The sequence below is a fragment of the Catharus ustulatus genome, chromosome 22 (assembly GCF_009819885.2).
Source record: "Catharus ustulatus isolate bCatUst1 chromosome 22, bCatUst1.pri.v2, whole genome shotgun sequence".
Classification (NCBI taxonomy): Eukaryota; Metazoa; Chordata; class Aves; order Passeriformes; family Turdidae; genus Catharus; species Catharus ustulatus.
This window is the reverse complement of record NC_046242.1, coordinates 6312307-6337349: the sequence shown is the minus strand read 5'-3', so window position 1 is coordinate 6337349 and position 25043 is coordinate 6312307. Positions and strand designations below refer to the sequence as shown.

The 25043-nt window shown below is 53.7% G+C and overlaps 1 protein-coding gene across 1 annotated transcript in view; it reads left to right on the top strand.

Moving 5' to 3' along the window:
* Positions 1 to 15925, top strand: part of CUX1 (cut like homeobox 1) — a 268976-nt gene extending 253051 nt beyond the window's left edge. The window contains exons 15-23 of the mRNA XM_033077920.2: positions 4804 to 4940; positions 5289 to 5355; positions 6415 to 6527; positions 7326 to 7442; positions 9376 to 9459; positions 9702 to 9758; positions 12110 to 12190; positions 13983 to 14047; positions 14476 to 15925. Coding sequence (XP_032933811.1) covers positions 4804 to 4940; positions 5289 to 5355; positions 6415 to 6527; positions 7326 to 7442; positions 9376 to 9459; positions 9702 to 9758; positions 12110 to 12190; positions 13983 to 14047; positions 14476 to 14536 — 782 coding nt within the window. The 3' untranslated portion in view covers positions 14537 to 15925. The remainder of the gene's footprint in view (positions 1 to 4803; positions 4941 to 5288; positions 5356 to 6414; positions 6528 to 7325; positions 7443 to 9375; positions 9460 to 9701; positions 9759 to 12109; positions 12191 to 13982; positions 14048 to 14475) is intronic.
* The last annotated feature ends 9118 nt before the right edge of the window (positions 15926 to 25043 follow it).

Genomic DNA, 25043 nt, shown 5'->3' with positions numbered 1-25043 from the left:
ACAAATGTTGTCCCTCACCATGAAAAGGTCAAGACAGAGCTGGAACCATCCAGCTGTACAATGGTGAAAGGCCTTTGACAACCTTCCTGTTGTGGGAGGGGTTTTGGCTCGGCTCTTTCTGCCTTGGCATCTTCACAGACCAAAAAAGAAGGCACAGAAAATCTTCTTGTGCATCCAGGGTAGAATGTGCAGCATTTGGAGCGTGTGCTGCTCATCCCTCCAGCTACACAGCGCAGGGTCAAGGTCGAGTCATCTCCCCTTGATTCTCCTGGAAGGGGAGCAGGACTTTGGGCAATAACAGCCTTTTCCAGACTTCCTTAAAAGCTAATTGCCAAGTGTTTCAAGAGCCTGAGTTTATGTGTAAACCTTGGGAGCTCTGGCATCGGGCAGAGCCGGAGGTGAGACTCTGTTGGCTCAAAAAGGCTCCTGGAGAGCGATGCCAAGAAGTCTTGGCACTTCTTATTTCATGGGGAAGAACAATGATTTCAACTTGGATGTAAATGTCCAGTCATGAACTAGAGTGGCCCAACATGGGGAAAGGTGAAAGAGCTGGAGAAATCAAAGGGTCCATGGCAGACCCAGTTTCCTGCTGCTTCCTTTGGCTGCTGCTCCTGGCCCTGGCACTCTCAGCCAGCCCTGTTTGTGCTGAGTGAGTCTCCAGCTTTGAGCCTTCCTGCCAAGGCACTCCAAGGTTTACTTATCTTACCATCATCTTCCTTCTAGTCAATAAAATAGACTTCAAACCTTTGAAGTAGTGGCTTTCAGTGCACTTCAGTTGACTTTTCAAAGAGAGTGTGCCACATCACTTCTCAGCTTGTTTTCTTGTTCTTCTTTTTTTTTTTTACAGTTACATGAATTCAGGGGTGCCAGACAGTAAATGGAGGGAGATTAAAATGTTACACGAGGCAAATGAGGGCGTGAACTTGCAGAGCATCAGCTAATTTGCCATAACTGCCCATGTGTGTGCTCCTAGCCCGATCCCTTCAGCTGCACCACTCACCTCTCATTTCCTCAGGGCTCTGAGGATCCACATGAGCAGTTCCCCCAGCCCCAGGGATGTGCAGCAAGTTCCAGCCTATCTCACCCCAAGGTGATTTCTTCATCTGTCTGTATCCTCAGTAATCAAGCCACCATCTTATGGAAAGATTGCCTCTCATTTATTTATGTCTGGCCTTATAACTTCAAACTAAGTTGCTAGTATGTCTTAATTTTCTCCATCTGTGGAAACAGATGCTGTTTATTTTGGATGATTTGCCAAGGGAGCCCAGTTGCTGGGGCTTGTTACAGGAGTCAGAGTTGCTGCTGCTCTGGGCTGTGCTGGGGGCACTCCCTGCATCTGCCAGGCTCTGCTCCCCCAGCCTGGGGCTCCAGGACTCTTTTCTTCAATAATCACTTCAAGGGTTTAACCTGCAGCTTTGGAATGGCAAGAGACTGACGGGGCTGTTCACAACGAAAGAAGTGTGAGACTCATGTCAATCTTTTATTCTCTATTTGGGTTTTGTTTCTTCGCCTTTGTGTCCCACCACATGGCCTGTCCATACAGATCCTTGATGTTATTTCCAGAAACATTCATGCCATGGCTGTGTCATCCATGGCTGTGCCCCTTGGGCACACAGAATTCCCAGAAGAGACGTTTCTTTAAAACATTTTCTTGGAGCAGAGGCTCTTTCTGAGTATTCATTCAGTGTTTGGCAAGATATCATGGAACTATTAAATGGTTTGGGTTGGAAGGAAACCTTTAACATCACTAAATCCAACCCATGCCACGGGCAGGGACAACTTCCACTGGACCAGGTTGCTCAGAGCCCCTTCCAGCCTGGCCTGGAGCACTTCCAGGGATGGGAACAGCCCAGTCTCAGCTTCTGATTTTCTGTGCATCAGACAAGGGGAGCCCAGCCCTGTCTGTGCCAGGGTGGCACCGGAGCTCCTGCCAGGGCAGGGCTGCCCAGTGCTGCACTTCTGCTCCTTCCTTCCCCAGCCCATGGCCATGTCAGGCATGGCTTTTTACAGCCAGAGCTGGCAGAGTTGGAGGTTTGAAACCCACTTTCCCCACTTTCACCTTCTTTGTCCCGTTCTCTTCTGCAGTAGCTTCTCTTCCTGGCCTTTGAGGTATTTGCACATCTGAGGGGTCAGAGGCAGGGCTCTGCAGCTCAGGGAAGACAAAGGCAGGTTCCCTTTGCTGCCCTCAATGCCTGAGCTCCCTGCCAGCCTGGCACAGCCCTGCTCCTGCTGCTGCAGGTGAAGAGTCACTGGCACACGAGTGGTGAGCCACGGCCCCTGGGAAAGGAGAAAGTGATGATTAAAAAAATCCCCACCAAAAACCAGCTGTGAGGAGTGACACTGCCAGGGAGATGAGAGGGAAGCTCCCTGTGTTTGGCTGCTTTCAGTGTCAGACAGGGTTCAGCCTTTTCTGTTTCCATGGATGGCCAAGTGAAACCTGAGGGAAGGAAGGACACAGATTCCTTTAAAACTGAGAGCCCTGTTTCTTTGGTGCCCCTTTTTTCTCTTAAATTGAAAAACTCAGTGCATATAACTCAGAACCCAAAAGGATCATTTAAGAGAGAGATGCAGGGCCTGGTCTCCTTCTGCAAGCCCCAGAGCTCAGCTCTGCAGAGGATTTTTGGGAGGCCAGGGAGCCCATCCTGCCCCAGGTAAGCCCCTGAACCTTGGGCAGGATGCTCAGCAGTGCCTTGTGCAGAATTGGGCCCCCCAGCCCATGTCTGGCCAGCAAGAGCTTCCCAATTACATTTTAATGCAATTTTAAAAGACTGCCAATTGAATAATTAACCGTAGGGAAGAGGTTTTCTTTTTTTTCCAAATCTTGTTGATGCAAATATTTTGCATCAGGCCACCCATGTTTTGGAGCAGGCAGGGATTCCCCATTCCTGGAGAAACACTGACCTCCAGTGGGATGTGCTTTTAGCACAACTACTGCTCGATCCTGAGTCTTTTATTGGGGGCTCTAAAATGTAAATATGCAGAGGGGGAAAAAATAAATCCATGTGTTATGTTCAAAGCATGAGCCACCTTTCCTTCCCTGCAGTGAGGCTTGGTCCTGCTGAATAACATGGGAAGGGGAATGGCATTAAACTGGAAGAAGTTTATCCAGTCTAAGTTTAGATTGGAAATTGGGAAGGAATTCTGTGCTGTGAGGGGAGGCCCTGGCACTGGGTGCTCAGAGAAGCTGTGGCTGCTCCAGCCCTGGAAGTGTCCAAGGCCAGGCTGGACAGGGCTTGGAGCCTCCTGGGCTGGTGGAAGGGTTGGGATGAGATGGGCTTTAAGCTCCTTCCCAACCCAAACAGTTCTGTGATTCTGTTACATGAACACAGGAATTGTCTTTCTTATTGTTTAGGTTGAAAAAGACCTTTAGGATCACCATTGCCTCATCACTGCCAAGCCCACCACAAACCACATCCTCAAGTGCCACATCTGCAAAAAAAGGGGAATTAGCATCAGCAAAGACCCTGATTCCTGGGAAAGCAGTGTCACTTCGGGCATCACTCTGAGCCTCCATCACTGCTGCTCTCAGGGCATCACTCCCTGTGCAAGCAGCTCCCTCCACAGCTGTTTTCAGGGTGTGTGGAGCATTTCCCAGCCTGGCAGGACTGGCAGAGCTGGAACTGAGCTGTGCACACGTTGCAGCTTTGTCTGAAGGCTTGGAGAGGGCAGGACCCTGAGGACAGCCTGCCCTTGCTGCTCCCCAGGCACCCCCTGCACTTCTTGCTCCCTGGCTGTTGATAAATGAGGAAATTTTTTTTGCCTTCCAGCTGTCTTGAATTTAGGGGAATAATTACAACAGGAATTATCAGGGAGGGACTAGAACAGATGGGACCTGAGCTTTCACCCACCTGGAAATCCAGGCACAGAGGGACAGATCCTGCACCACGGTGGAGGCGCTGGCAGTGCAGAACCCCAGCTCTGAACCTGGAGCTGAGCAGGTTTTCCAGCCAGGGAGACACCCAGACACTGCTGGCAGCAATGAGAGAGGTGAAGCAAGTTGATTTCTGCTGCAGGACAGTTTGGGCTGGATTTGCCAATGGAACACAGAGCTTGCCCTGCGGGGCTGATCCTGTGCCTCTCGCTGTAGCTGCAGCTCTGACTGCTGCACATCTGGGCTGGGGTTATGTGAGGAGAGTGAGAGGTTCTTGTTTTGCTCCTGGAGCATTCCAGCAGTGCCTGTTGTGGTTTAGGGTGTGGGTTTTACTCTGGGGGGCAGCTGGAAAGAGGGATCCTTTGTAGAGAATTGGCTGAGCAGGAATGCTGGGGGCTGCACAGCCTGGCCCCGTGCCTGGGGCAGGGGTGCTCCCTCCTGAGCCCCTCCTGGGGGTGTCCCCAGCCTGCCCCAGGCCCCCTCACCCTCTGCCCTGAGTGCCTCTCCCAGGGCAGCCTCTTCCATCACCTTTCCCTTGCAGAGCAGAGCTGGGGATCAGCTCATGGGCTCAGCTCCCCTTAACCCTCTCCAGACCCCCCTGTTCTGCCCAGCCAGGACACCAGGTACCCCTGGGACCCCAAAAATGTCTGGGTGATGCCTTTGAAGCAGCCATGGCAGTGCAGGCAGCTGCCTCTGGCCTTGGGATGTGGCACTGCTCCTTCCTGGGATGTGCCCACCCTGGAGCATCCCCAAGGAGGGCTGGACCCTGGTGCTGGGCAGGGGCTGCTGTGGCTCCCTCAGACAGAAGAGAGAGCAGGGCTGCTGCTCTGAGCTGGCTCTGGAGCTCCAGGGGGGTTTCTCAGCTCTTTGGTGTCCCCTTGGCACAGTTTGGGGCGCTGGTGCCCCGTGACAGCCCTGGCTCTGTTTTGCAGTGCGCTGTGCCGAGCTGCAGGTGCAGCTGAGCGAGGCTGTGGCCACCCTGGCTGGCCAGAAGGAGCTGGTGGCCAAGCTGGAGCACGACCTGAGCACCATCCAGGCGCTGTCTGCCGTGCACCGCCCCGATGCAGAGGTACCCTGTGCTTGGGGCTGGGGGCGTGGGGCAGCACTCACCTCCTCTTTTTTCCCAGCTTTTTAACTCTTTCCTTCCTTTTCTTTCTTTCTGCCGGTGCACCCAGCAGAGATTTGCGTTGTGTCCATGCAATGGGGAGGTGCTGGCGTGGGAGGGGAGGTTCCAGTGGCATCCAGGAGCCCTCCAGCCCCTTCCCCTCCCCGGGCAAAGGCTTTGGGTTTGAGGTTGAGCACCTCTCCAGCTGGGTCTTGCAGAGTTCCTGCCCAGCAGCATCCAGGAGGGGTTGCTTTGTCCAGGCACCTTTGGGTGGGTGGGAAATGTTTAACCCCTTGTGCTTGTGCTACCCAGGGTGCAGCCACCCCCAGCCTGGAGAAGATCCCCGAGCCCATCAAGGAGGCCACGGCGCTGTTTTATGGTGAGGAGGGGCCAGGCTGGGCTGGGACACCCCAGGGTGGGCACCCTGCAGGGGTGGCAGTGTGAGGATGCTCCTGAGCCATCAGTGTGGCTCTCATGGGACAGTTTTCCATGCTGGCCATGGTTTGCCCATGTTTTGGCTGCTGCCAAGGGGTGCAGCAGGCACTGCCAGGGCTGGCTCTGTGCTGGGCTGTGAACCCAGGCTGAGCCAAACATCCTGAGCTCTGTGCTCTGCCTCCTGCTCTTCCCACACCAAACCCCTCCAGAGCCAGCCAGTGAAACATTTCCTGTCCATCAGCCCCTGCACTGAGGTCTGCAGGAGAAAATGAATCTAAAAGAAAAAAAAACCCAAAAAACCAATTCTTTACTTCTCTGGGGGAAAAAATAAAAACAAAACACTTCCTTTCCTTTTTTTTCCTTTTTTTGCTTGTTTGGTTTTTTTGTTTGTTTTGAAAGGTTTTGAAAACACAAGATAAACAATATCACAGCAACAGTCCCACCAAGCTAAACAACCTGCAGCCACCCATCCTGCTCTGTGAATAACTGCTCTGTGCAGCTGCTTGAGTCATGGCCTTGGGGACACATTTCTCCTTGGCTGTGAATGCCACTGCCAGGAAGGAAGAGCAGGGAGGGATGGGCACAGCCCCACCATGGGGGGGCAACCCCAAAAAATGGGGTCCTGGGCATAGCAGGCTGGTGGTGGATGAGGGGTTGGGGTAGGGGAGGGAGGATTGTGGCCCTGGGGCTTTATTTTGGTGCTGGAGCTGCTGCAGAAGCCAGAGGAGAGAGTCTGGCAGGGATGGGGAGGGTTGGAGTCAGGGAAAGGCAGCCATGGGCTGCACCAAATAATGCAATTGGTTTTCCTGTCCACTTTGAGGATGAAATGAAAAATGAAAAAAATGAAAAAAACCACATAAATACTATTCCCTGTTGTAATACCTGTGCACAGAGTTGATTTGGGTGCCCCCAGGGTCCCACAGTGGGAGGACCCTGAGCACACCCTGGATGGATGGGGGGGGACATCTACCAGGCCATGTCTCATGCCAAACCTCATCCACAGGTCACCCTGCATCCCCTGGCACCTCATTCCCTGAGGAGCAGATGGACTCACTCCTGTCCATCATCTCCAGCCAGAGGGAACGCTTCCGGGCCAAGAACCAGGAGCTGGAGGGGGTGAGTGCTGGGGAGGGGCTGGGGAGGGGCTGGGGGCTGCAGGGTGAGTGTGAGTGCTGGGGAGGGGCTGGGGGCTGAGGGTGAGTGCTGGGGAGGGGCTGAGGGCTGCAGGTGAGTGCTGGGGAGGGGCTGGGGGCTGCAGGGGTGTGCTGGGGAGGGGCTGGGGGCTGCAGGGGTGTGTGTGTGCTGGGGAGGGGCTGGGGGCTGCAGGACCCAGCCTGGGCTGGCTGCTCTGCTGGCCTGCAGCAATTCTGCACCATCAAGAGGAAAATTCATCCTGCTGTGAGCAGGAGCAAAGCCTGCCCAGCCCATCTGTTCTGTTCCAGACCCCTGTGTCCCTCTGTCCCTGTGTCCCGGCACTGTGTTTGGGGGTGCCATGGAAAAAGCATGCAGAGAATACATTTTGGGGTAACAAACTGAGGTAGAGCTCAAACTAACCTTTTCAAATCTGTCCAGTTGTGTCTGCACCCCCTGTGGGAGCCACATCCCATCCCAAAGCCCCCTCAGCCCCCTTGGCTGCCCCAGCCCTCCTTTGGCACTGAGGGATGGAGTTCTTGATGGGGCAGGACTGGGAGCCCCTTGTGCCACACCTGGGACAGTTCTGATTAGGGAGCAATTTGAATTCAAACCAGGGGGGTTAATTCCTGGGAAGGGACTGAAACCCCCCTGGCTGGATCCCCAAACCCCCTGGCTGGATCCCCAATCCCCCTGGCTGGATCCCAAACCCCCCTGGCTGGATCCCCAACCCCCCTGGCTGGATCCCCAACCCCCCTGGCTGGATCCCCAATCCCCCTGCAGGAGAACAGGATGCTGCAGCACACCGTGCACGCCCTGCAGAGCGAGCTGGACAACCTGAGAGCTGACAACATCAAGCTCTACGAGAAGATCAAGTTCCTGCAGAGCTACCCTGGCAGGGTGAGTGTCCACCTGTCTGTCTGTCTGTCCATGCTCAGGCTGGGCTCCCTGGGACAATCCCCAGACACAGGAACTGCACATTTCCAACATGCAGCTCGCATGACATTGGGGTGGGGAAGGGTGCAGTGCTCTGTGCAGAGGGGCAGAGACCCAACCTCCCTGCCAGGGAGGCACTTCAGAACTGTGCTCAGGGCTCTTTGACATATTCTAAGCCAGAAGCCCGAATTTGCTCCCCAACAGAGCTGCCCCAGCCCCTCTGATGCTCCCTGTGGTGCTCTAGCAGGCAGTGTGGTCACTTCTGCCTGAGCAGGCTGCCAGGGGTTCATCTGGGACCTCCTGCAATAAACCCCTGCAGCAGAGCCTGGGAGATAAATCATCCTGTCCCACTTGTGCTCATTCCTGAACTTCTTGCATCCAGCAGAGAGAGCTGCTCCCTGAGCAGCCAGAAGACAGACAGAAGAGAAGCAGCCAGCCCAAAACCATCCCAGTAATGCCAGGGAAAGCCTGGGAAGGGGGACCAGACTTAGCTGCAGCCTGCTCTGCTCATGCTGTGTCCCTCAGCAGGTTCATCCTGGGGCTTTGCAGGAGGCTCAGGCTGCTGCCTGGGAGTTTTCCAGTGGAGCCCTTCCCTGGTCAGAGCCAGGCTCCCCTGAGCTGGGGCTTTCCTTAGAAATGCAGAGGGGACACCCATTCCCTGCCATCCTTCCCCTGGCTGCTGCCTTCCTGTGCTGCCTGCACTGAGTCTGTTTTGTTGAGGGATATTTTTAATAGCATTTGGTGGTGGGAAACTCCTACAGCTGGGAGGGACCTTATTTGGTTCTTTTCTTTATGTCTCCCTGATGACGCCAGGTCGTCCCCTCTGACATTTTTTCCCCTTTCTCCTGTTGAATATCATCTCCATGTTTATCCTCTGCCACAAGGCAACCCCTGAATGCCATTGCCATGAGCTAAAGAGCAAAACCCTCCATGGCAGCAGCACAGGGATTGCATAATTCACCCCCTAATGGGGCATGTGACACGTTAAAAATACCCAAAAAGATCATTGCACCAGGCTGGTTCCTCGCCCCTAAATCGGGCTCTGGTCTCATGGCAGGGTCGGGTTGCAGTGAGTGAGGGCAGGGTTACTAGAGATTTACACAGAGGTGTAACAGGCAGCCCCAGAGGCAGGCAGGGCAGCCTCTGCAGTGGAGCAGGGCCAGGAAGGGCTGGGGAGCGCCAGCAGTGTCGGGCAGAGCCGAGCTGGGACACGGATTGGAGCGAGGAGCCAGAGCCTGCCAGGCTGTGCCCAGCCCTGGGGCAGCTTGTGCAGTTTCCAGGCTGGATTTGGGCAGGAATGAGGAGCAATCTGCAGCTCCTGCAGAGGTGGAGGAAGGAGGAGCAGGTTGGCTGCATGAGCATCCTTGGATGTCCCAAAAGAAGTGTAAAATCCTGTCTGATCCCACCCAAATCTTTCACTTCTTTTAAGTTTTTTTCATTTTCCTTACCCTTTTCCCAGCTTATAACAGCTCTATGTTTGAACAGTGATTTCCTCCTCCTGTTTCTCTCCTACCCAGCCCAGCAGCAAAGGAATTCAGGGTGGGATCTGATTTAGCCCCGGTGAGCTCCTTGTGAGGATGGCACAGGTTACAATTATTTCATGGAAAGGGCCCAAAACAGGAACACATGGAAGAATCAGGGAGTCCTCATGTCAGAACCCCCAGATGCAACAACCCCAGGTCCTTCCCAACCCAAACCATTCCACAATTCTTTGGAGAAAGGACTTTGTTCAAGGACTTCTCCTTTCTGAAGGGCACAGATGCTGTCAGCCCCGTGGGTCAGCTCTGGGCTGTGCTGCTCCATCCTTTGGGGGTCATTTCTTCCAAATGGGGGGGCTCAGGGCTCTGTCCTTGTGCTGGGTGTCCCTGCTGCCTCTCACCTGCCTTTGCTCCCCCAGGGCAGCAGCAGGGATGACACGGAGCAGCGCTACTCCTCCCAGTACGAGGAGCGCCTGGACCCCTTCTCCTCCTTCAGCAGGAAGGTAAGAAAGGCTCCCAGAGCCCTCCCTCTGCATCAGCCCCTCTGTCTGATGAACTCCAGGGACCTCTGATGGAATGAAACACTGTCAAATGCACTTTGCTTTCAAAACCAAAATAAAATAAAATAAAATATGTGTCCAGGTGATGGCAAATAGGAGATTCCTGGAGCACACAGCTCCTTCCATGTTTTGCAAACCCCAAATCAACCCTCTGAGTTTCAAAATCTTGTATGGTTTCCTTATAGGAACGCCAGAGGAAGTACCTGAGCCTCAGTCCCTGGGATAAAGCCACACTGAGCATGGTGAGTGGCTGCTCTGCCTGCACTGGGGGAGCTGAGAGGGTTTTAGCCCAGTGGCTGCCAGGGAATGGGGCTCTTGGGCAGGGGGAAGGGCCATCCCTGCTGTCCCAGACAGGCCATGCTGGAATCTGGGTTAGGAGCAATCCCTTTCCTCCCTTGCTGCCCAGAGCTGTGGTGGCATCACCATCCCCAGAGGTATTTAGAGGACAGGTAGATGTGGCACTTGGGGACATGGTTTAGTGGTGGGATTGGCAGTGCTGGGGGAATGGCTGGACTCAAGGATTTTGGAGGTCTTGTCCAACCTCTTTTCCAACATTATTCTATTCTATTCTATTCTATTCTATTCTATTCTATTCTATTCTATTCTATTCTATTCTATTCTATTCTATTCTATTCTATTCTATTCTATTCTATTCTATTCTATTCTATTCTATTCTATTCTATTCTATTCTATTCTATTCTATTCTATTCTATTCTATTCTATTCTATTCTATTCTATTCTATTCTATTCTATTCTATTCTATTCTATTCTATTCTATTCTATTCTATTCTATTCTATTCTATTCTATTCTATTCTATTCTATTCTATTCTATTCTATTCTATTCTATTCTATTCTATTCTATTCTATTCTATTCTATTCTATTCTATTCTATTCTATTCTATTCTATTCTATTCTATTCTATTCTATTCTATTCTATATTCCAAGCACCTCTCCTCTGGTTTGTAACATGGTGGGGGGCTCAGGGACCCCCCCAGAGAGCCCCAGGACCCCCCACACCTGGGGAGGAGTGTGAGGGGCTGCAGAGGATCCAGCGCTCCAGGGAAGATCTCTGTCCCACACAGCACAGCATCCTCAGGTACACATTGGCTTCTCATTGCATTCTCCATAAAAACCCCTTCCCAAGCCCTGCTCTTCCTTCCCAAAAAGGGATCAGGGTAAATCCTGGGGAAGCTGTGGTGTCTGCAGCAGCAGAGGGTCCTGAGGCACAGAGGGCAGGACTGCTGCTGCAAGCTTGGGCTGCCATCTCTTAGGGTATAACTTTCTGAGCTGAAAATGTGGTTATTGAGGAAATCTGACTTATACTGGAATTTGTGGCATTAGCAGCAGGCTCAGGAAGGGGTTTGGGCTGAGTTAACCCCCAGCTCTCCAGCACAAGGAAGGTGAATGTGGGACTGTGGGGCTGCAGCAGCCCCAGAACACAGAGATATCTGCAATAAAGGCAGAGCTGTCATTTGCATAAAAACCAAGCAAATGCCAACATGAATATGGATTGTGTGGCGTGCCAGCACCACGGAGAATTAATGAAAGGCATTCACAAAAAAAACTGACTTAGGGGAGCTATTCCTTGGGAATATTTAAGAACATAATCTTGTTTGTTACAGCAGCCTCCGCCGTGGCCGTGAATAGCAAAGACGATTTCAGCCCGGAATGGGTTTGGTGGGAGATCTGTGGGTTTTAATGCCAGCTTTGGAAAGCCTGCCTGGTGTTTGGGGAATGTGCTTATGTCCATAATGAGTCCCTGGGTTACAGCAGGAATAAAGAGTGGCTGTGAAGGAAGGCAGGACCCACTCCTCTGCTGCTCCTGATTTTCGTGCTTTCGAAGGGATGGGCGTGAAGGTTTTCCACTGGGGTCTTGGTGTGATGTGCCAAAAGGGCTCAGGCATCAGGAGGGTCTGGCTGTGGGTCAGTGGCCTCTCCAAAGTGAGGGGTGGAGGGTGATTTATGCTGACCCCAGTGAGCTTGGACAGCCCTGCAAGGGTGGAGAGCAAACCTTTCAGCACAGAGCTGGCAGAGCCAGAGCGAGGGGACACCAGGGCCTGGCCATGGGAACACCAGGAGCAGCTTCTGGGAACACCAGCCCTGCCTTGGCTCCAGTGCCCTGCTCAGGAGGTGGCGAGGGGACACTGCAAATCACAAAGTTGTTTGAGCTCATGAATTAAAAATGTGCAAAGCTTAATTACTGCCGGGGTTACTCTGCGGAGCAGGCACTGAGGCAGGGCTGGCACAGCAGCAGCAGGAGAGCTGCTGGAGAGAGCTGGGCTAAAGCAACTCAGAATAAACCCCCAGAAGAGTTTTCAGAGGGGGAAAGCCCACACTTGGCAGCCCTGAATCCTCCTCAATTTGGGCAGATTTGGGCTGAGAGCGTGGCCAGTTGTGCGGCCACTTTGAAGGGGCATCACTGCTCGGAGGTGGGCACGGGTGGGTGGCAAACACCAGCTCACTGCATCTTTGTGTGGGGTCTGACAGGAACAGGCTCACAGCCCTGGCCAGGATCTCTCCAAGCCCATCTGAGGAGAGCTGGTTTCCAGTGACCCACACTAAAAGGGGATTTTGCATTCTGCTTTTCTGCAGGGGCGGCTCATCCTGTCCAACAAGACCGCTCGGACCGTGGCCTTCTTCTACACCCTGCTCCTGCACTGCCTCGTCTTCCTGGTGAGTCTGTGGCCCAAGGGGTGGGCACTGAGCTAAAACATCTGCTGCCACCCCCTCCTGGGGCAGTTTGGGCTGGTTTAAGATGTTGTGCCAAGCGGGAGCGCTGTACCTGCTGTGCCGGTGGCTCTGGCAGGGCTGGGAGGTGGGACATGGACGTGCCAGGAATGTCCCCCTGGGCTCCACAGGGTGGAAATGCCACCCTGGAGGGGCACAGGCTTGCCAAGGGCAGGAGCTGGAAGCTGTCTGTGTGTTCATGTTGTTCCTGGGGTCAGCCACGGGTGCTCACACAGAGTTTGGTGTGTTCCCAAGCTTAGTGGGGAGCAAACTTTGGTTAATTATTATCAACCTAATACCATAAGTGATTTTAGGAATTAAACACATGCCCCTGAGCCCACACTAGCTGGTTCTAGACCATGTGGATCCTGATCCTGGGTGCATCTTTATCCTGCTGTTCAGTGGAGTTCATTTGTGCCTCTCCAGGGATGAGCTCTGGCTCTCCCCATGCTCCTGACGTGCCCTGTGTCTCTGTTTTTCCCTGGTTTTCAAGTTTCCCCAACTCTACATTAGGGCTAAAAGTAGAGAAGCAGAGGTTTGGAGGAATGGAGGCTTTAGCCAGCCCAAATCTCCTGGGAGTTTGTCATGGTGCAAACTGCAAACTCCTCCTGCATCCTTGCACAGTTTCTGGGAGTTTATTTGTCATTTCAGGAAGAAAAAAAGCCAAACAAATCATCAATAATTAAACGAGGAAACAAGATGAAAGCCAAATCAGAACAATATTTCTGTCCTGCTCTCAAAGTTATTTTGGTGAGGAAAAGAGCAAAGGAAATAAAAAGTTAAACATCATTAAACTTTAAAGCTATAACCCAAAAAAAAAAGGAAAAATCATAAATATTACATGGCTGAAGTGCTCTTACAACATCCAGACACAAAAGAGCCTGAAATGCAGCACTGCCTGGGCTGGGATGAGCTGTGTGTGCCACAGGGGACTGGAGGAAGCCCCTGCTCCTCCATCCCCACAGTGGGAGTGACATCTCTGCCACTGCTCCTGGGAGACTTCAATTAACCCTGCTTTGGAGCAGGCTGGTGGGTGTTTGTGTGGTCAGGGTGATTCCCTGGAGATAACAGCTTACAAATCCCTAAGGCTTGAACAAATCAGTCAGGGATGGGAGGGCTTCTCCCTCTTCCCAAACCCCAGCACTGCCTCCTGCCTCCTCAGCTCTGCAAGGAAAGCACAGAGGCATGAAGGTAAAAAGGAGCCAAGCCAAGCACTGACCTTCCTTAAGCCTGTTCCAAAAATACATCTCCATCCATGTGCAGCCCTATCCCAAACCACCACAGCCACAGCAGCACTGTCCCAGTAAAAATAACCCACTGGGAAAGGTCATCTTGACCATCCTGAGGGCAACCCCTGCAACACTCTGTGCTCCCACACTGCTGATCACAGAATCACAGCGTGGGTGGGAAAGGACCTTAAAGATCCCCCAGTGCCACCCCTGCCATGGCAGGGACACCTTCCACTGTCCCAGGCTGCTCCCAGCCCCATCCAGCCTGGCCTTGGACACTGCCAGGGATCCAGGGACAGCCACCCTGTGCCAGCCCTGCCCGCCTCACAGGGAGGATTTTCTCCCTGGTATCAAATCCTAACCTGTCCTCCATCAGTCTGAAGCCATCCCTTTGTCCTGTCACCAGTCCCTCTGCAGGGTGGGTGGCACAGCAGTGGCACAGGCTGCATGAGGAGGGGCTGGGCTGGAGGTGGGAGCAGAGCTGGTCCCATTCCTTCCTTCCCTTGCAGGTGCTCTACAAAACCGCCTGGAGCGAGAGCGTGGGACGGGACTGTGCTGCCTTCTGTGCTAAGAAGTGAGTGGGGACAGGCTGGGCCAGCCTGCCAGGGCTGCTCTGCTGGGGAGGGCTTGGTGGTTTGCAGCAGATTTTTTGGGCGTCCCAATGCTGGAAACAAGGCCAGTTAATTGGGCTTTAAACCCAGTGAGGGAGGGGGGCAGAGAAAGTTCATGGAACAGAACAAGTGCTTGTGTTGGGTTGGGAGTTTTCCAAACCCTTTCCTGCGGGCAGTCCTTGCCCAGCAGGAATCCTGAGAAAGGCAAATGTGATCCTGGAGATCTGGGTCAGACCCCTGCCATGCCTCCATTCCCTGCTGCCCATGGCTGGAGCAGAGCAGGGTGCTTTATCCCCAAGGAATGACCCCTTGGAATCGGAGCAGCTCCTGCTCAGCTGCCAGAGCACCCTGGGGCTTGCTGCAGGTTAACGTGGCTGTGCCCTCTCCCCAGGTATGCTGACCACCTCCACGAGTTCCACAAGAATGGGGACATGGATAACATGTGGCAGTGACAGCTGGACACGGCTCCCTCCAGTCCTGCAGCAGGAGCTGTCCCCCTGCTCCTGCTTCGCTGTAGCTTGGCTTTCTGCTTTGTAGGATGAAGGCAACGATCCCCCCCCCACTACCACCTTTGAAATTAAAAGTCTCAGCTAAGGCAGAATCATTTTCCAGCTCTGGAAGGGCTGCAGCAGTTCCCATGCTTTCCTGATGTCTCAGAGAGCTCAGTCCTTATCAAACTCATGGAAAAGCAAGATCAGAGGTGCCCCTCCTCCCAGATCCACATCTCTCTCCCATCCTGTTTGAAGTCCAGTGGAACACTGGGTGGGCTAAATCTAGCCAGAAATGGGGAGGGAAAAGAGCTCCTGAACTTGCATTTTCAGGTGTTGTGATATTTGAGAATTCCTATTTTGCTCCAGCTCTGGGCATCTCCTGCCCGTGCTGCTGGGCACTGGGAGATGCCCCTCTTGAGCTGGAGCCCTCAGTTTGGGAATTGTTAGGAACAGTTAGGGCATAAAGGGCACAAAGGGAGGTGCTGCTGGTCAGGCCTGACCTCACAGGGATGCTCCAGACTCTTCTGGCTGAGATGTTTCTGCCTCTCAGGCAACCACAAGTCAAATCAGACAATTGCTGGTGATTGGTTTTGCTGGGTGATGAACACTGGGCTGCTAATTTGGGTTGATTTGGGGAGACAGAGATTATAGGAGATACTCCAATTAAAAAGAGCAGGTCCCCCAACCCCCCCTTCCTGCTGTGACCACATGGTGAGGGAAGGTATTAGCTTGTTAACGTGGTCCTCAATTAAAATTCCCCTCTGTAGACAGGAGAAGAGCATTGCTCCCAATTAATATTTCATTGCAGACTCACATCCATCCCCATTCCTGTTGCTGGGAAGCTGGGGCCTCTAACAGAGCATGCAGGCAGGGAAAGGCCTCACATCTGCCACGGGCAGCCAGGGTTTATTTATAGGAGCTGTGGCCGACAGCAAAATGTAAAATACTCAGAAATTGAAGGGAGGGATAAACCCCAAGGGACCAACCTGCACCTGTCCCACTCAGCACAGGGAAAATGAGCCCAAATGGAAGGGAAGCACCCTGGGATGCAGTGAGGGGGTGATGCTGCCATGGCTGGGGCCCTCTTCATAAACTCATCAACTTCAGAGCTGGGGGAGATGAGCTTTGGCTGCCTGAAATCAGTAGATGGGAAACACGATCCAGGGAAGGGTGGGCAGCTTTTCAAGGCTTTGTTGGGAAGGTTAAATTTGCTTTTTTTAGCAGCTGTATGTGGTGTCTTGGAATTGCAAAACTTCTGCAGCTATTCACACTTGTACTCCTCATAAATGACTTAAAATAGATGTCGAGTTCTGTTGGACAAGTGATAAAATAAACTTAGCCGTGCATTGACTGAGTGGCTTTTGTGCTCTACTTCCTTTTTTTTTTTTTTTAACTTTTGATATTAAACAACTGAGAAATGTCCTGCTCGAGTCCAAGGGCAGAGTGTGCAGCTAATTTTAGAAACCCATTACAGCAGCTAAAGGCAGTGATGTCTCGCAGCGCCGGGGAGGGCAGGACCTCTGTCCCCCTGTGCTGGAGCCAGCGTCCCAGCTGCCACCAACACCAGCATCCCACGGGCCTGAGAGAGGCTCAGGGGGTGGAGGGACCATGGGAATTGAGCCCAGGCAGCTCCAAATCCTGAGATATTCCGGATATCCCCACGTGTCTGTTGGCAGAGGCACTCCAGCTGGATGTGTAAATTTGCCTGGCTAATTTTGGTGAGCTGCTCACGAGTCCTGCTCCTCCTCAGCTTCCTTTTTCCTTCATTTCCAGCCCTGGGAGATCCCAGCAGCCCCAGCCTGGCAGAGCTGGGCTGCTTTGGGTTTCAGGCACAGCTTGCTTTGGCTGAGCCCAGCAGTGCCAGGGGGTTTGGGGGTGCCAGGAGCTGTCCCCCCACCACGAGGGACCCCTGTGCCAGAGGTTTTCCAGCCCCCCAGGACACCTGGGTCTTGCCAGTCCCCTGCAGCTGCTGGATTTTGTCCCTCAGGCAGAGCTGTCACCTCCTTCCATCCAAAATAAAAGTGACAAGCTCACTGATTTGTCCCAAAATCCCTCCCGGGGAGGGCAGGCATTAGATGTGGGCTGTTGTTTTCTCTTCTGATCTCACAGTTTTGCAGCTCCCACTGCCAAGCCATGGCCCTGCCTGTCCAGCTCACCTCATCCCAGCCCTGGTGACCTTGCAGCAGCCCAGGGATGTCCCCAGCAGCCACTCCCAAGAGTCCAGCTCTGGCTGCCAAGCCCCTGTGTCTGCAGGCAGGGAAAGCCTGAGCTGGGGAGGGCTCTCAGGTCACTGCCCAGAGCCTCAGCCAAGTTTTCAGAGCTGCTTCCCAGAGCTGTGCTGGAGGTGCTGGGCTCCAGGGGATCCCAGTGATTCCGGGCAGAGCAGAGTGTGCCAGGACAGTGGGATGTTCCTGCTCAGGAATAAACAAAATCCTGCAGTTTTGGTGCCTCAGGAACTGCCCTGTGTGTGAGGGGTGTCCTGGAGTGGCCAGGCACAGGGAGGTGGCTCCTCCAACCTCCAACACCTCCTGGCACCCCCAGCCAAGCTTGGAAATAATGCTGTGTTCAAACCCCTTTCCTCCAGAAGAATGCCTCTGTGCATCAGTTAAAGCAAGCAGGAGCCGCAGCTTCAGGCAGGAGCTCCAAACCTGTGCAGGGCTTGCCTGGAGGGGAGCAGGAGCAGCACTGTCCCTGTTGTCCTGGCACGTGTGGGATTTAGGGCACAGCCAATTCCTCATTCCCTGCCTGATCCAGTGTCACTGCTGTGCTGGGTTTTGGGGACACACTGAATTCTCCTTACAGCCCTGAGCCCCAGCACCCCCTAAACCCCATTTTCAGCCAGGCTCAGAGGGCAGCCCCAAAGCACCCCACAATCTGTCCCTCTCCTGGAGGCAGGGGGAGGAAATGGGAATGGATTTTTTTTACTGATTTGATTTGAAAACCCCTTTTTATCCCTGAATGACTCAAAAGAAAAGGATTTCAGAGACCCCTTGCTCTCCCTTGCTGTTTTAAATTTAATTATGGGAAACAATTTTAATTAGTATCGACAGATATTCAGGAAAATAATTATGGGCAAACCTGTGCTTCTTATATCTGTTTAACCTGCGAATCTCCCAGCCCATCTCAGAGACCCGGGTTGAATTTCAGGGGGTTTATCTGCTAATAAAAGGCTCCTGGGGAAGCTGGGCTGGCTAACGAGATAACAGGCTGCTCACATCTGGGTCACAAGTTCAGTTTTTGCCGTGGGCAAAGGAGACAAGAGAGAAATCACTGCCAGGATGTGGCCAATCTGTTGTGATTGAGGCAGGGCTGAGGGGGCTGATCCCGCTCCAGCCGCGTGGATTCAGGATGCTGAATGCCCTGGCAGCTCCAGAAGGAGCACTGTGTGCAGAGCAAACTGCTGCAGCGATAATTGCAGTGCTATAAAAAAACCAATAATGCGATTTCCTAAAGGTTTCCGTCCGGGCGCCTCGTCCCTGCCGGCAGCGGGGCTCCGGAGCTGGCACCCAGGCAGGCTCCGCTTTGCAGATGGAAAAGGGAGATCGATGGCTCCGAGCACGGCTGGAGGCAGCCAGGATGCCAGAGAGGCAGGAGAGGAGCTCCAAACACAGCCACGGGCAGAGCCAGCCCTGGGTGCTTCGGGTTCAGTGGATGCGGTGGGTGACAGAGCTTTGGGCAGGGACACAGCCCAGGGAAAAGGGAGGGGGGGTGGGAGAGGTTTGGGCATCTCCAGAAATGCACGGACACAGCATTGCCCTGGAAAAGGAGGGAATAAAAAGGGATTGGGATATCTGGCGGCAGGAAGCTGGCCAGGCTGGCCACAGGGGCTTATTTTGGGAAATGTGGCTCTAATCACCCACCACAGCAGGCAGGGAAATGGTGGTGCTGTGTCTCCACCGCTGGATGCCTTTAAATCACAGCTGAACATGTGTCCGAAGACATGCTGAGCTCGGGCAGGAATTCCAGGCAGGCAGCAGGAATTGTCACCCCAGGGAGAACACCCCTGCAATCCACGAGCCATCGTCCCTCTCAATTCTGCATGGAGCAGACAGAGCTGCTGTTTTAGAAAGGACAGCAGGGTTTGGATGCTGGCAAGTCCCGTGGCCAGAGTGATGTTCCTGCTGCTGGGACACCTGGTCCCGATGTGGGAATCACAGCAGGGTTATCCAGGGATGGGCTGGCACCATCCCCTGCTGCAGCAGAGCTGGGCACCTCTGCCACGAGCCCTGACAACCCCTGAGCCCCCAGCCCTGTGTAGCAGCCACCCCTAAGGGGGTTCTGGGCAAACCCCACCCTCCAGCAGGCTGGTAATTCGTGTTTTATTGCATCTGGGGGCAGGCTGGGGCCCAAAGCTGGTGCAGCAGATGGAGAGCCCCCCTCGCTCCCTCCCTGTCCTTGTTTACAGTCTCCCTGGAGATGTGCCGCAGGCTTTTCCAGCTCCCAGGCAAGGCAAGGAGCTTCACCTTCCCCCCCACGCCCCAAAATCCTGTTCCCATGAGGGCAGCAAAACCCAAATGAGGCACACAAGGTGGAAATGCTGGCCATGGGAATGCTGGGCAAGGACCCTCTCCAAGGGATGCCAGTGGGGACAGCAGCCAGTGCTGGGGGTCACCACAACCCCTGCCCTTCATTTCCCAACAGGGAGATGCTGGGAGGGTGTTTGGGCACTCCAGTGTCCCCAGGCAGCACCACAGCCCTGGGACAACCTCCTGTGACGTCTCTCCCTGCCCAGAATATCCATCCCCAGCGGCACGTGGCTGCCAAAAAAAGCCGTGGAGGGAGCGGGGGCGGAGGGGAGCCCGCGGGGGTTTGGCCACAAGCCCCAGAGCCCCGGGCTGGCAGCACCGGGGCTTGTGCAGGAGCCCAGCATCCCGCTGGGACCCGCCGGCAGCACCGGGAAGGCCGTGCCAGGTGGGATTTGTGAGGTGTGGAGCTGTGCCGGGATGGTGCAGCAGCAGTGCAGCTGTGGGATACACCCCCAGCACAGCCTGCCCCAAAATCCCTGCCCTGAACATCCAGGAGATGGGAGCTGGGGCTGCTCAGTGCCTGAGCCTGCCATACCCGAGGGGATTGCTCAGGTGAGGCTCGGGAAGGTGATCCTGCAGATTCCAGCTGCAGCAGGATCGGGGAAGGCTCCTCTGAGAGTCTCCTGGGGAAATAAAGGGCTCTGGAGGAAATAGAGAATAATATTTTTTTTTATTTATTTTAATAGCCTCAGTGAAAATGTTTGGCACAGAGGAGGGTTCTGGGCGGGACCCACCTGAATGATCCCACTGATGTTCCCTAAAGCCTTCATTTTGGGGTAACAGGGAGTATGCAGGGCAACATCCCCTTAGCCCCCTGCCCAGCCAGGAAAGGGCTCCTTGCCCTAAAAAAACTGGCTTTGTTCTGCAGACCCTCCCCTCTGCATCCCCACGGAGCCTCCCACCAGCCCAGGGGTTGGGGTTGGGTTTGGGGTGGGAGTTCCCCTGCAGGATAAAAGCCCTCAGGGCCCCACTGAGGAGGGGGCTCTCACACCTCCCCCAGCAGCAGATGCTGCAGATCCCGAGTGCCTGGGGTAGGATGGCACCTGTGCTGTCCCTTTGTGCTGTCCCCTCCTCTGGGGTGACACCACCTGCCCTCACTGCCCACCTCCCAGCGCCCTGGCACAGAACTGGGATTTTCCAGGGCTTTTTCCCAGTTCCCCTCCACACACCAGCCCCTGCAGGTTCACAGGGTTATGGAATTTCTCTGGCTGCTGCTTTGGGCCACGTGGCTTCATTTTGGGAACTTCTTGGGGGGCACTTTTCCCACCAGCCCTGCCCTTCACACACACCTTGCCCAGGTCCCCACAGGCTGTGCAAAGGTGGAAGCTTTCAAAGCCAAGGGAAAGTTGGGATTTTGGAACATTTTTAAGAGCTGCTCTGAGTCCAGGCAACAATGGTTTTTCCTTTAATATTTAATGCTTTTTTTTCTTTTTTATTGAACACCCGTGCAAGGGAGCATTCAGAGCTGCTGCAGGAGAGCTGGGCACTGCAGGAACACCGCGGCCAGCCTGACCCAGCAGCGTGGGGCTGCTTCAAAGCCAAGGTTGCCAGAAGGACATTTTCCAGCCTGTAGGAAAAGCAAAACCCTGGAAAACTGCAATGAAAAAGCCACTAGGACCAGCAGAGAAGAAATTCAGGCTAGAGAATCCTGCACAGCAAAGATCAGCCTTTTGCCAGCAGGAGCAGCACAGCTTTCCCCAAGGATTCCAGGTGCAAGGAGCTGCTGTTGCTGGAGTGTTTGCAAGTGGGAAAGGTGGAAATCCTTTTTGTGTCTGAAATCTCCAGGGGTTTGCCTCCTGGAGGATACAGAGGGACCTCTGGGACAATGGGATCCTGGAGCAGCAGCACTGAGGGAGTCCACAGCTCAGAAAGAGTAAGGGGGAAGGATCTGACCCCACCAGGGATGTGGTCCTGTGCTCCCCAGCTCCATCAGCCTGGCAAGCAGGAGTCCCAGCCTGTCCCCAGGCACAGGCCACCAACCAGCTGCAGCTGCAGGAGGTGACTGAAGGGTGATGCTCCAGAAAACCCCCCTGCCCAGGGCAGCACAGCCACGGAGGGGTGTGGGGAGGGTTTTGAAGCCTTTTCCTGCGTGGTCTCTGTGCAGGCAGAACAAAGCCTCTGACACCATTCCTCAGGCACAGCCCCAGCAGAGCAGGGCAGCACAAACAAAAAAGGGATATTTAGAGACAACCCAGGAGCAGCTGATAACCTCTGACCTCTGCCTGCAGAAACAGGAGGTGGTTTGGAAGAGGAGGTGCAGAAGGTGCCTGTCCCCCTGGTACAGACACAGAGCTGGTGACCCCAGCAGGGCCAGCACAGCCAGGGGAAACAGAGCCCTGGGCTGGGAGCAAACCCACTGTGGGTTTGGGGGTTTTTCTGTTAAAGTTTCAGTTCTGCAGCCCCAGTTCAGGTGCCCCCAGCACAAGGACTGGTGTGTGAGTGCCCGCCCCGACACGGGGCTCTGCCCCTGCCCACAGCACTGCACGCTCGGTGAGCTCCCCAGCTGAGCCCTGAGCAGGGCTGGGGCACAGCATCGCCTCTCGTTTGCATCAGCAGCAGGAGGAACAGCAGCAGCAGCGCCAGGCTCCGGTGCTTCCCCTGCAGTGGCCCGAGGGAGGGAGGGGAAGGAGGTGTCCACAAAGGTGGTGTTGTTTGGACAATCCTCTCTCAGCTTTTTCTGTGATTGTGTAGCAGGGAAAAAAAACCCATAAATAATATAGAATAATATAGAATTAATAATAATATATAATTAAATAATAAATAATTAGAATTAATAATATAGATAAATAATATAGAATTAAATAAATAATATAGATTTATAAATAATATAGGTACTAATGATAAAATAAATAAATAATATAGAATTACAGGACAACACGGGGGCAGTCAAGAAAGCAGGGATGCAGCTTTCAAACGTGCTCCCAGGAGCACAAACAGATCCTGCTGGTGCAGATCTGTGGCATTCTGAGGGACCAGTGAGCTCCATCCCAGCAGCATGCAGCATGACAGACTTGCCCTTCTTGCAGGCATCAAGATCAGGCAGAACAAACCACTGTAAGATGGGAAATGTTAAATTGTGTCTGCTGATACACCCCCTTTTTTGCTCCTAATTCTTCTCCCAGCGCCATCAGGGATGCAGAAGGACCAAGCCCTGAACCCTTTTTCCAGCTGACAGTGAGATTGCAGGCCCTCCCCACTCATCAGCCCCAAATATTACTGCCTCCCATCTGAGTCAGACACTGAGAGGCTGCTGAGCACACCCCTGAACAGATGTTTGAAGCACAGAAGAGCCGTCATGTGGTGAGGGACAGGCAGTGTGCACACAAAAAGGATGTGGGGTGAACTGTGTGAGCTGGGAGCTGGCTGACCACAGCTCCTGTGCTCAGCTGGTGCTCTCCATCTCCATCCAAACCCCACAGAAAGATGAGGATGCCTTTTGGTCCTGTTTTCGGATCCCTTTCTGTTTGTACATCCTCCCTCAGGGAATTTCAGCTGGTCTGGCTTTGTTCTGGTCTGTGGTTGGGCTTGTCCATCTCTGAGGTCATCCTGGGAGAGCATCACTCAACCAGGGCTGCACAAACACTCGGGAAGAAAAAGCTCAGGTCACAGAGGAAATATTAAACACAGCTTTTGTGTTGAAAGGAAAGGGCTTTGCTTCCTCTCGAAGGTAAATCCTGACTTGCAGGGTGAGGAGGAGAAGGGAATTTGCACATCAAGGTCCTCCCATCAGTGAAGGCTCCTCCAGCCCCGTGGCTGGGCTGTCACTGCCTGTTTGCCTCTCCAGCACACCAAAGGACATTTTAAAACAATTTCTCCTCCACAAATAAATACAACCCCAAACCGCTATTTCTCCAGGTTTCCTCTCTTTCCCCCTTTCATCCCTGTGACATCTTCCTCCAATAAATCCTCCCTTTACATCCCATTAGGGACTGCTCCTGGACAGTTTGCAGCTGTGACAGCCCGGGAGCTGCCTGGGGCCTGTCTGCCTGGCTGACAGCTCGCACACACCCGGCTCTGCCACGGGAATGTTTTCACGGCTGGGCTGCCACAGCGGGCTCACAGCTTCCTTCCCAGCTTTATCCCGCCGTGCTCCACACACCCCTGCACCTCCCCTTCCACCTGGTTTGATGGGATGGCATGGCATGGCATGGCATGGCATGGCATGGCATGGCATGGCATGGCATGGCATGGGAGGGGAGCCAGGGCGGCGGAGGGCGCGCTGCCGGAGCTGGCTCGGTGCCGGATGCCTCCGGGCACAGCATTTCAAGGGCATGTCACTCTTCAGCCAGGATGCTGCCAGCAGCCCTCCCCAGCGCTGGCTGAGCCACTCGCTTGATTCCTTCCAGCTATTTTTTTTTTTTTTTTTTTTTTTAAGGCGGCTAATCGCTCCAAGGGAGTCCCGGAGTAATGAGAATTGGCAGGAGCCAGCAGATATTAGGTTTATTCACCACCAGTTTTAAATCATTTAGCATAGCAGAAAGGGCATGGTTCTACAAGCAATGTGTTCTGCTTTGCTCCTGTCATGGGTCTTGTTAAAAGGGTTTAGTGGTGAGTGGGAACAGGGGTGTCCATGGGGGCTCTGCTCTGCATCTGTGGGGTTTGGCACAGGGATGAGCACGGCCAAAAATGGGGACAAGGATTTGAGCCGAAGCTCATCCCCATCCACAGGAGCTCCCACCAGCTGCAGACTGGGACTCCTGAAGGATTTTTGTCCCATTGAAGGCAGCCCGTGGGTTTGGTTTAAAAATAAAGCCTTAAAAAGGCAATTTGGGGAGCTGGCCCGGGGCTGCTCTTTGCACAGCACAACGCGGTTCCTTGGGGATTGCTGAGAAAAGTCGCGGGAGAAGTTAAACTTTCACCCTGGCAATTATTGTAAATCTCTCTGGTCAAGGCCCAGACCTAAAATTAGCCCACGAGCTCTTTTAGAGGTTGGGATTTTTCACTTGATTTTCCAAGTGACCAACCAGCAGCAGAACAAACCAACCCCTTCCACACTCAGAGCCCTGGGGTGTTTTTTACTTGCAGCCCCCGTGTTTGATGGAAGCAAGGCCAGGCATTCCAGCCTGGTTTGACACATCCTGACACAAGCAGCATCCCATGGAGGGAAGGCAGGAGAGAGCCTGTTATGTACCAAAGCCTTTGCAATCACAAAGCATTTGTCCTGCTTCATGAAAGAAATCCCAGCGTCCCAGCCCTTCCCTGCGCTCCTGGTTTTGCTCTTAGTGATGGCTGGTAAAATCTAGGAGTGAGTAAAAGGTGCTGGGAATTCTGCTACCTGCATGGGAGCAGCCACCTCCTCTGCATGGCCTTTCCCTTCAGGATGGTCTGGGTGGCACAGGCAGGGCACAGCATCAGCTCCGTGCAGCTCCCGGCCCTGCTGCCAATCGATAGCGAGTGCAATGAAAACCTTAATGAAATTCCAGCCTGAGAGACTATTGATTGTGTGTTTTCTTTAAAAATGGATATGAATGGGAGAGAGGCTTTTTGGAGGAGAGGCAGGGGAAGGGGGGGTAGTGGATTGTCAGCTGCTGTGGGAGGCAGGTGAAGGTGCTGGCCCAGGGTCACCTGCTCTGAGCACTGGGCTCCAGCCTCTCTGGGAGCATCCATGCACCCCTAGAATGCCCCTGGGAAGGGAATCACAGAATGCCAGAAACATTTAAGGATTTGAGCTGGAAGGAACCTTAAAGGTCATCTCATGCCACCCCCTGCTTATGGGCAAGGAGACTTTCTGCCAGACCAGGTTGCTCCAAGCCCTGCCCAACCTGGCCTTGAAAACGTGACCAGCCAGAAGCAGGAGGGAGAGAATCCACCCAAAATCATCACAAACCCAGCCATAACGGAGAAAATCAGGAGTCCCTGTCCCAGCTGTGCCTCCTCAGCAGTGCTTTTGCACTGTCCACCTTGGCCCATGTTTTGTGCTAAAAACACACCAAAAATGAGAA